Source organism: Thermobia domestica, chromosome 15 (genome assembly GCF_964235325.1).
Source record: "Thermobia domestica chromosome 15, izTheDome1.hap1.1, whole genome shotgun sequence".
In the NCBI taxonomy this organism is placed as follows: domain Eukaryota; kingdom Metazoa; phylum Arthropoda; class Insecta; order Zygentoma; family Lepismatidae; genus Thermobia; species Thermobia domestica.
Genome location: NC_137468.1, coordinates 191,245,592 through 191,257,687, shown reverse-complemented (window position 1 = coordinate 191,257,687; position 12,096 = coordinate 191,245,592). Strand labels below are relative to the sequence as shown.

Sequence of the window (12,096 nt, the reverse complement as noted above, 5' to 3'; positions counted from 1 at the left end):
GAACTTGAAGCAGTTGTAGAATAGGGGCTTTAGGGGTCAGAACTTAACCCAACGAATTTCGTCTCATTCAAAGACTGGTCACTACCAATGTTCCTATTATTATTACTATTCCATTGATATATGAAATGGTTCGAATTTGAATGAATTTATTGGGATTATTTCTCCATCAACTACTTGTATCACCAGGATGTTTTTTTCTTTTTTTTGTGCGTACGTATCTAGTTGTGTGATATTTTTACGCACAAAATGTATACACACACATTATATATATATATATATATATATATATATATATATATATATATATATATATATATGTGTGTGTGTGTGTGTGTGTGTGTGTGTGCGTGTGTGTGCTAGTGAATTTTTAATATTTTAATTAATAATAAGTAACATTAAAGACAGAACTTTCATTCATTAAGAAATTAAGTAATTTCTATAATTTCAAACATATGTAAAAATGAAATTGTTCAGTTTTACGTCCCACAGTTATGTCGGTTAGGCTAAAGGAGACGGTGATTATGAGAAATGAGTGAAATGGTGGAATGAAGGAAGTGGGAGGAAACGGGAGAACCCACGAGCACGATGCTTGTCTACCACAAAGTCCACACGGCGCAAACTGGGATCGAACCAGGGACCCCAAGCACCGGAGGTCAACGCTCTGCGACTACGACTGAGCCACCGCGCCCCCCTCAAATATATGTAGTAGCCATTTTAAATACAAATATTAAACATATGGCCAGGCTCTTAAGGGGGGCAAGGAGTTAAAATATTGAACCTACCGTTACGTATGGCTTTTCTCAGAATACAATTAACCAAGGGAGTGTTCGAGAAAAAACCTACTTTGCGTTGATTGGGACACATGCAAAGAACAAAAGAGGAACTTGTGCCTCAGTAGTTTCTACACATGAAAATGCCTGAAAAACGGTAACAGGAAAGACCATAAAACAAATGGCAAGATTAAATATAAAAGGGTGCGGAAAGAAAGAAAAACACGGGAAATGCTCAGAACGAAGAAGGGTAGAATGAAATAAATCGTCCGAGAGGCCTTCTATACACCCAATACTGGCAGAACGCTAGAATAGGAACTGGTAATAATAAATGGATTGATTGACGTGTTAATGGGGACGTCAGGAAGCTATTTGTCCCTTCTCGAATGATAATAACATACAGAAATTAGATAAATATCCAGTGGCATAACTAAAGGCGTGGAGGCCTCTCCGAAGACAGCGTGGAGTGGGGCCTCTTCTCTACGTCCCATTTCACGATTTGGGGACCCCTTGATGGCTTGACCCCCCCCGCAATGTGGGTCTGCGCGGCCCTTATTTACGCCCCTGTAAATATCTCATTACACAGCATACGTCAATCAGTATTTTCCTGATAAAGAAGAAAGTACCCTGACTTCCTGTAGTATTGAGAAGCATAACCCGTAAGGGAGAGAGCATAGTTAGTTGAATGGAGGCGACGGTGTGTTAGTGGTAGAGCCCTTCTATTTCATCTGTGCCCTTTGTGGCGCTGGTGTCGATATGTCATTTCCCGTACCTCCCTCGAAAGAGGAGGGACAAGTTGCTGAGGCCGAGATCTTTCAATTGTTGAATGCAGAAGCATTGCCCCAACGAATTAGTACACGGACTTCTCTGTGCTCTGTCTTGCTAGCCACTCTAAGTAGCCTACGATCTACACTCGACAAGATCAAGTGAATGAATGACAACTTGGCAACACAACTGAGGTCATTCACTTCTTTTCCCTAAGCAAAGGGAGGGTTTCATCCGCCAGAGGGCGGTGAGGGTGGGACCGAAGTATAGTTCGCATAGTTTCCGAGGGCACAGGTGGAATAGACAGGCTCTAGTGTCTGGTACGAAGGGTCTCCGGTTCGATCCGAGGCATGTGACTTTGTAGTGGACAACATCGTGTTCGCTGGTTTCCTCGATATTCTGTTTTCTCCACTTTCTCATTTCATCGATTCTGTTATAACTATTGACTTTAATCATGTCTCGTTTAGCTTAAGGCAATGTTGCCAACAATGTTAACAATAATGCACTAAAAGTCGCTAGAAACCTTAATTGTAATGGAAATAATGCTAGTTTATTGGCTGTACGACATTTCAAAAGACGCTAAATCCCTACTTTAAGAATGGTAAACAAAATAAATCTTATCTCTAAAATACATTATCAAATCGCTAGATTTAGCGACAAAATTCCTAAATTGGCAACACTAGCCTAAGATAGGGTTGCCATATTTTGAAGATTAAAAAAAAGACATGTTTGATCTTCACAGCCACAGCAGCACAATATCGTCATCCACCAATGTCCACCACTCTTATTATTAATTTAAATTTGTGCAAAAAACACGTCTTATCAAAGGAAGTAACGGAAGTAGGAATTTTAGAAGCTATGTACGCACAGCACTGCCACTTAGCAATTTTGAGAACATAACACTTTCGCTAAGCGCAAGACCAAGTGTTGCTACACACACACACATACACACAAAATTAAACTTAAAAAGTCATTGATCTATTATTGTCTACTAACGGTACAGGAAAACCCGAGCATTTTACCAAATTTTAAAATTCCGCCTCGACAGAAATTTTTAACTCAAAAAGAGGACATGTCCGGAGTAAATCGGACATATGGCAAGCTTACTTAAGCGCATAATCATGGAACGTAAAACCAGAAGTAGAACTAACTGCTGTAACATATAAAACGCAATGAAAGATGTAATTAAAACACGCACAATGACACTTACCCTGCCTGCTTCATCCATCAGCTCTGAATCTCTTTTGATAGTCCCTCTGACGATGGCCATTTGTTTATAACCAGCGAAAGCAATGATAGGTACTGAAGCTACTAATAACAATGCTAGTTTCCATCCAAAGAAAAATGCTAAGCCCATGGCCGCTATAATGGTCACCAAAGAGTTGAGAACTGTTCCCACTCGATTTCCAGCAGCCTGTTTTATAACAAGAAATACAAGAAATTAATCATCTTAGTAAGTATTGTACCTTCACTGGCAATTTTTGTCGTAAATTTAGAAGCTTACACACACAATGGTCAGACACACAATCATAGTCATACGTCTTGCAAATAAAATCAGAAAAATAAAAACACAGCTGAACAAGACTGCACTTATTTAATAAAAACACATTTACACGAGACGTTTCGATCTTCTAGCCAAGATCCTTATCAGACGTAAACTCTACACTTTTTTAACCAAGAGTGTACGTCTGATGAGGATCTTGCAAAGAAGATCGAAACGTCACGTGTAAATGTGTTTTTATTAAATAAGTGCAGTCTTGTTCAGCTGTGTTTTTATTTTTCTCACACAATGGTCATTAGTTAATTTCATTTTCTCGTAACCATTACCTCTTTTAATATCGTCCATTCATTACATTAGTTCTTCCTTTTCCTCTTTTATCTTCTACCACTCATTCGCTAATAACGAATTTCATCTCAAATAATGTACTTACCTTACCAGCTTCTTTTGTTTTGCTCAAGGGGCCGCGGTGGCTCAGTGGTAGAGCGTTCAACTCTGATGCATGGGATCTCTAGTTCGATCCCAGCTCGCGACACGTGAGCTTTATGGTGGACAAACACCGTGTACGTGGATTTTCTCGGGGTTACTCCGTTTCCTCCCACTTTCTTCATTCATTTCTCATCATCACCGTCTCCTTTAGCCTAGCCGGCATAAGCATGGGACGTAAAACTTAAATATTTCATTTTCCCATTTCTTATTCTCAAAACTTTCTTCAAATGTTAACTAAAGAAAGGCTCCCCTTAACCTTCGTTTTATGGAAATGAAAATACAGTTTCAATGGTTCTATGCCTCCATCATCAGTGCCTTAGATTGGTTGGTTGGTTGCGTTAAAGTGCAACGCCCTTCAGCACCGAGGTCATATGGGACCTGGACATATAGCTTAACGTGGGATCCGAACTTAAAAAATGCCTTAGAAATTCGCTTACGCTGCTAAAAGGATTACATGGTGAACAGTTTTCTTACTTGTGTATACGAGGCGCGTTCGGAAAGTAACCTCCGATTGGTCACTATGCGTGAAGTAGTGATGATAGCGGTACCGTCTTTACGCAGACGGAGAGAGGAGTGGCAGATCATCAGTGGTCACGGATGAACTCTTTCAGAAAATTGACGGAAAAGTTCGTGAAAATTACCGTCAATGCCTTAGAAAATCGCTTACACTGCTAAAAGGATTACATGGTGAACAGTTTTCTTACTTGTGTATACGAGGCGTGTTCGGAAAGTAACCTCCGATTGGTCACTATGCGTGAAGTAGTGATGATAGCGGTACCGTCTTTACGCAGACGGAGAGAGGAGTGGCAGATCATCAGTGGTCACGGATGAACTCTTTCAGAAAATTGACGGAAAAGTTCGTGAAAATTACCGTCAATGCCTTAGAAAATCGAAATCGCTTACACTGCTAAAAGGATTACATGGTGAACAGTTTTCTTACTTGTGTATACGAGGCGCGTTCGGAAAGTAACCTCCGATTGGTCACTATGCGTGAAGTAGTGATGATAGCGGTACCGTCTTTACGCAGACGGAGAGAGGAGTGGCAAATCATCAGTGGTCACGGATGAACTCTTTCAGAAAATTGACAGAAAAGTTCGTGAAAATTACCGTCAATGCCTTAGAAAATCGAAATCGCTTACACTGCTAAAAGGATTACATGGTGAACAGTTTTCTTACTTGTGTATACGAGGCGCGTTCGGAAAGTAACCTCCGATTGGTCACTATGCGTGAAGTAGTGATGATAGCGGTACCGTCTTTACGCAGACGGAGAGAGGAGTGGCAGATCATCAGTGGTCACGGATGAACTCTTTCAGAAAATTGACGGAAAAGTTCGTGAAAATTACCGTCAATGCCTTAGAAAATCGAAATCGCTTACACTGCTAAAAGGATTACATGGTGAACAGTTTTCTTACTTGTGTATACGAGGCGCGTTCGGAAAGTAACCTCCGATTGGTCACTATGCGTGAAGTAGTGATGATAGCGGTACCGTCTTTACGCAGACGGAGAGAGGAGTGGCAGATCATCAGTGGTCACGGATGAACTCTTTCAGAAAATTGACGGAAAAGTTCGTGAAAATTACCGTCAATGCCTTAGAAAATCGCTTACACTGCTAAAAGGATTACATGGTGAACAGTTTTCTTACTTGTGTATACGAGGCGTGTTCGGAAAGTAACCTCCGATTGGTCACTATGCGTGAAGTAGTGATGATAGCGGTACCGTCTTTACGCAGACGGAGAGAGGAGTGGCAGATCATCAGTGGTCACGGATGAACTCTTTCAGAAAATTGACGGAAAAGTTCGTGAAAATTACCGTCAATGCCTTAGAAAATCGAAATCGCTTACACTGCTAAAAGGATTACATGGTGAACAGTTTTCTTACTTGTGTATACGAGGCGCGTTCGGAAAGTAACCTCCGATTGGTCACTATGCGTGAAGTAGTGATGATAGCGGTACCGTCTTTACGCAGACGGAGAGAGGAGTGGCAAATCATCAGTGGTCACGGATGAACTCTTTCAGAAAATTGACAGAAAAGTTCGTGAAAATTACCGTCAATGCCTTAGAAAATCGAAATCGCTTACACTGCTAAAAGGATTACATGGTGAACAGTTTTCTTACTTGTGTATACGAGGCGCGTTCGGAAAGTAACCTCCGATTGGTCACTATGCGTGAAGTAGTGATGATAGCGGTACCGTCTTTACGCAGACGGAGAGAGGAGTGGCAGATCATCAGTGGTCACGGATGAACTCTTTCAGAAAATTGACGGAAAAGTTCGTGAAAATTACCGTCAATGCCTTAGAAAATCGAAATCGCTTACACTGCTAAAAGGATTACATGGTGAACAGTTTTCTTACTTGTGTATACGAGGCGCGTTCGGAAAGTAACCTCCGATTGGTCACTATGCGTGAAGTAGTGATGATAGCGGTACCGTCTTTACGCAGACGGAGAGAGGAGTGGCAGATCATCAGTGGTCACGGATGAACTCTTTCAGAAAATTGACAGAAAAGTTCGTGAAAATTACCGTCAATGCCTTAGAAAATCGAAATCGCTTACACTGCTAAAAGGATTACATGGTGAACAGTTTTCTTACTTGTGTATACGAGGCGCGTTCGGAAAGTAACCTCCGATTGGTCACTATGCGTGAAGTAGTGATGATAGCGGTACCGTCTTTACGCAGACGGAGAGAGGAGTGGCAGATCATCAGTGGTCACGGATGAACTCTTTCAGAAAATTGACAGAAAAGTTCGTGAAAATTACCGTCAATGCCTTAGAAAATCGAAATCGCTTACACTGCTAAAAGGATTACATGGTGAACAGTTTTCTTACTTGTGTATACGAGGCGCGTTCGGAAAGTAACCTCCGATTGGTCACTATGCGTGAAGTAGTGATGATAGCGGTACCGTCTTTACGCAGACGGAGAGAGGAGTGGCAGATCATCAGTGGTCACGGATGAACTCTTTCAGAAGTTCGTGAAAATTACCGTCAATGCCATAGAAAATCGCTTACACTGCTAAAAGGATTACATGGTGAACAGTTTTCTTACTTGTGTATACGAGGCGCGTTCGGAAAGTAACCTCCGATTGGTCACTATGCGTGAAGTAGTGATGATAGTGGTACCGTCTTTACGCAGACGGAGAGAGGAGTGGCAGATCATCAGTGGTCACGGATGAACTCTTTCAGAAAATTGACGGAAAAGTTCGTGAAAATTACCGTCAATGCCTTAGAAAATCGAAATCGCTTACACTGCTAAAAGGATTACATGGTGAACAGTTTTCTTACTTGTGTATACGAGGCGCGTTCGGAAAGTAACCTCCGATTGGTCACTATGCGTGAAGTAGTGATGATAGCGGTACCGTCTTTACGCAGACGGAGAGAGGAGTGGCAGATCATCAGTGGTCACGGATGAACTCTTTCAGAAAATTGACGGAAAAGTTCGTGAAAATTACCGTCAATGCCTTAGAAAATCGAAATCGCTTACACTGCTAAAAGGATTACATGGTGAACAGTTTTCTTACTTGTGTATACGAGGCGCGTTCGGAAAGTAACCTCCGATTGGTCACTATGCGTGAAGTAGTGATGATAGCGGTACCGTCTTTACGCAGACGGAGAGAGGAGTGGCAGATCATCAGTGGTCACGGATGAACTCTTTCAGAAAATTGACGGAAAAGTTCGTGAAAATTACCGTCAATGCCTTAGAAAATCGAAATCGCTTACACTGCTAAAAGGATTACATGGTGAACAGTTTTCTTACTTGTGTATACGAGGCGCGTTCGGAAAGTAACCTCCGATTGGTCACTATGCGTGAAGTAGTGATGATAGCGGTACCGTCTTTACGCAGACGGAGAGAGGAGTGGCAGATCATCAGTGGTCACGGATGAACTCTTTCAGAAAATTGACGGAAAAGTTCGTGAAAATTACCGTCAATGCCTTAGAAAATCGAAATCGCTTACACTGCTAAAAGGATTACATGGTGAACAGTTTTCTTACTTGTGTATACGAGGCGCGTTCGGAAAGTAACCTCCGATTGGTCACTATGCGTGAAGTAGTGATGATAGCGGTACCGTCTTTACGCAGACGGAGAGAGGAGTGGCAGATCATCAGTGGTAACGGATGAACTCTTTCAGAAAATTGACGGAAAAGTTCGTGAAAATTACCGTTTAGTCTTGGTGCTGTCCGATGAATTTCCACAAATTTCCAGGACTGTGATACTGAGGAGCTGAAAGATACAATTACAGGCTGGCTCAAGGCACAGGCGGGAGAGTTTTCTGCTGATTGAATTTTTAAGCTAGTACAGAGATATGATAAATGCTTGAATGTTTATGGAAACTATGTTGAAAAATAGAGCAAAGTAGTAGTTTGCAGATGTATATAATGAATTTTTCTTATTTACTTTGGTGTTTCTTTTTTAACCAATCGGAGCTTATTTTTTGAACGGTTCTCGTATAAAAGAAGACTGCGTACAAGGAACGAATATTTTTCTTGGATTTTTTATGTATGAAAGAAGCAACGAGTCTTCCTATGTACACAAGTAAGATACTTCCCCATGTAATTCGGCACGGGAGGCCTGGGTTCGATTTCCAGTACACGCTCATGCGGTTTGAATCCCACATTAAGCTATAGCACTACGTCTTACATAATCTTGGTGCTGAAAGGGGCGCTAAACTCCAACGTAACTCTTTTAGCAATGTAAGTTATTTTGTACGACACTGAGGATGGAGGAAGAAAATCTTTTGAAACTCTTATTTCCCTGAAACGATAGCTTGAGACGAATCTTTCTTTAGTTATTCCATATGCTTTCTGTTGTATCACTCTGCCATATCTCTAATATTGTTCTTCTCTTCCAAATTTTTGCACACATTTCCTTATGTTGGTTTGCAATTTCATCCACCTAATTTATCCCATTCTTCTTCAAACTTACTTTCTGAAACACTTCGAGCAGTTTTTCGTTGCTCTTTCATAATGTCCACATTTCTGCACCGTTTAGTAGTTCCAAACTTTACATAAAACATTTTACAAGTAAAATAGGTATAGCCGTAAAAATATTCGTCGCCCTTCATTTAATTTTGATTCTTTGTTTTCTCTGCAAGACTGACCTTTAAATGCTATTTAACCAGTATTTATTACATTTCTGTCAAAGACTGGTCTTTAATTGCTATTTAAACAGTATTTATTATTTTTTATGACCAAGACTGGCCTTTAATTGCTATTTAAGCAGTATTTATTATTTTTTGTCCAATACTGGTCTTTAATAATTGCTATTTAAACAGTATTTATTATTTTTTTTCTGTCAAAGACTGATCTTTAATTACTATTTAATCAGTATTTATTATTTTTTTTTAGTCAAAGACTACTTAAATTGCTATTTAAACAGTATTTATTATTTTTTTCTGTCCAAGACTGGCCTTTAATTGCTATTTAAACAATATTTATTATTTTTTTCTGTCCAAGACTGGCCTTTAATTGCTATTTAAACAGTATTTATTATTTTTTTCTGTTCAAGACTGGCCTTTAATTGCTATTTAATCAGTATTTATTACATTTTCTGTCCAAGACTGATCTTTAATTGCTATTTAAACAATATTTATTATTTTTTCTGTCCAAGACTGGCCTTTAATTACTATTTGAGCAGTATTTATTATTTTTTGTCCAAGACTGCCCTTTAATTGCTATTTAAACAGTATTTATTTTTTTGTCCAAGACTACCTTTAATTGCTATTTAAACAGTGTTTATTATTTTTTCTGTCAGATTGATTTTAATTGCTATTTGAACACAATTTATTATTTTTTTCTGTCCAAGACTGGCCTTTAATTGCTATTTAAACACTATTTATTATTTTTCTATCAGATTCAATTGATTTTAATTACTATTTAAACACTATTTATTATTTTTCTGTCAAAGACAAAATAATGTTATATTTTTGATATGCCCGATGAATTGATTTATAACTTTGATTATGCGTAACTTAGGGACTAGACGCATGCACTCCATAATATTTTACACGTAGTCTAGATGTACCACCATGCAAAGTACGATTCTGATTGCCTGAGTTCGGTGTATGTATATATTTGAAAAAAATTGAATCATTCTCGGCTTGAACACTTATCGCCATAGTGAAAAAACAGTAATAAAAATGAGAAGCATTTTTATATGGATTGAGTACTGCAAGAATATGTTTCATCTCCAACTTCATTCTTTTATTACAACCAGAAGTAGTAGGAATCTATTGTCACTTCCGGTCCTAATTATAGATTCCCATAGAAGAAAAACAGAGATAAGAAACAAACGGTTTTCGGTATAGGTTCCGAACCCCAAGAATAAACTTCCTCTTAGGTCCTATTCTTCTGCCCAAACCGGAAATAGCAGTAACTAGTACAACATCCGTATACTAATTCCTATACAATAATAATTGTAAGGGATTGTGAAAAATTGATTTTGATCTGAATTTAGCGTCCGATGAAAAGGTTCCATGTCTCACATTATTTCCTTATTAGAACCGAAAGTTATAATCTACTTTTCCTGGTTTCAATATTGAATTATCATAGTTTAGTAGGCTACGATACTTTCACGATGCCAAACAACTTCCTTGTTAAAATACATCTGAATTTTTTTTGGAACCCCAACATTTCGAACAAAAGTACTAGTTACGTAAAACTTTAAGATTAAATATTGTTTTACAAAGACTACTACAAAATTAAGTCTTCCTTACTGATCTGACCAATGGTGCATCTCTTGCAAGTCGATTTGTGATTCGGCCTGGTGAGTGGTATTCAACATCAAACCATCCAACTGATTGTCGAAGAATATTGGCGAAGCCTTGCAAACGAAGTCTCACTGTCATCTTCTCTCCTGCTATAGCTAAAAAGTACAGCTGTGACCAAACAAAATCAACTATTAATGGTCATTGTAATAATCAATGTACAACTGAGAAGTTTGATGTAATAAGAGCGTAAGCGAGTTTACGCCCTTTTTGTATCAAACGCATTTGTGGCTTTTGCCATGCTTGTTTAGTTTCCTGATAGCATTTCAATTCAATATCGGAATAAAATGCTACATATTACATTGTTTTATGTAAGAAAAAAAAACACTACTTAAAGTTTCAACATCGTTTTTCTCCAACTTCATGGGTTTCAGACTTACGCCCTTATTGCATCAAACGCCTCAATTATTCATATAAGTAAAGGAAATATGTTTTTTATGTAGTGAATATATCTTTATTTTTTAGTGATTTGAAAATCACAAAGTATTAACTTGTATACTTGATCAAACAAATTAACGCTATAATTCAATTTCTGTTTACACTTTTAACTTCTCAAGTGGTCGCTTTCCTCGCCTGCTAGCAATCCTGCTATGAGTATATAAATCTCCATGCCGCCATCTAGGGAGGCAGGGTAGCTATACGGTAGAAAAGTTGTATCCCTATTAACTCTTAAAAATGTTCAATAAGATCTAAAAGTGAAGGATATTCTTCAATTTCTGTTACTTTAAATTAAAACTGATAGTAAAAATATCCTTTTTTTTTTTTTTTTTTTTTTTTTTTACGTACCCTGACTGCAAAACTTAATCCAGCAACTACTGCCAAAGCAACGAACATGAGTGACCAAAATGCAGCAGAAGCTCGCAATTCATCTCCAGTCAAAGTGAACGTCTGAAAATTGAAATTAACAACATTCCTATTTCTATATTTTAAACACCACAAAGAATAATGCTTTTGGTTTAAAACAGTGTCTTTCTCTCGTGACAAGAGAGAAAGTTAATTTTGTAATCTACTTCAAAGAATTCTAAATAAGACTAAAAATATAATTAAAAAGTGTCTTTAGTTCTACAATATTATAGGAGTTTAACGGAAAGAAAAGTTGTTCAAATATACGAGGCGCGTTCGGAAAGTAACCTCGAATTGGTCACTGTGCATGAGGTAGTGGAGGCAACGCTACCATCTTTGCACAGACGTGCGCGGTAGATCAGTCTGCATCCAGCCGTGGTAGAGTGAAGGTTTCTGATCACTGGTTCCACTTTTGTAGCGTCTTAAAATGTGTGCTACAATAGAAAACCCCGCCAAGTGCATGGTGCGAGCTGTGCCGTGTATGGACCAAGGGTATGATGAGGAAAGGAGTTGTTCGTGAATGGGTTCGTTCATTTTGAAAGTGGACGAACAAACATTCATGACGAAGAGAGTAGTGGCAGGCCACCAGTGGTCACTTACGAACTCGTTCAGAAAATCGATGGAAAAGTTTCGTGAAAATCGAAGTTTCAAATTTCGGAGCTTTAGATGAATTTCCACAAATTTTCAGGACTGTGTCACATGATTTCAGTGCATTGGTGATGATGAGAAGCTGAAAGATGCGGTCACAGGCTGGCTCAAGGCACACACAGAAGATTTTTTCTGCTGATGGAATTTCTAAGCTAGTGCAGAAATATGATAAGTGCTGGAATGTTTATAAAAATTGTGTTAAAAATATAGCAAAGAAGTAGTTTTCAGATGTATATAATAAATTCTTATTTACTTTGGTGTTTCTTTTTTGACCAATCGGAGGGTTACTTTCCGAACGACCCTCGTACAAGACTTATATCAATTAACAT

General features: G+C 38.6%; 1 protein-coding gene across 1 annotated transcript in view; it reads right to left on the bottom strand.

The window, feature by feature from the left end:
* LOC145671424 (ATP-dependent translocase ABCB1-like) overlaps positions 1 to 12,096 on the bottom strand; it is a 190,824-nt gene that overhangs the window by 23,713 nt on the left and 155,015 nt on the right. The window contains exons 18-20 of the mRNA XM_081740597.1: positions 11,063 to 11,164; positions 10,226 to 10,387; positions 2,746 to 2,949 (exon numbers count right to left, since the gene is read on the bottom strand). Of these exons, the coding sequence (XP_081596723.1) occupies positions 2,746 to 2,949; positions 10,226 to 10,387; positions 11,063 to 11,164 (468 nt within the window). The remainder of the gene's footprint in view (positions 1 to 2,745; positions 2,950 to 10,225; positions 10,388 to 11,062; positions 11,165 to 12,096) is intronic.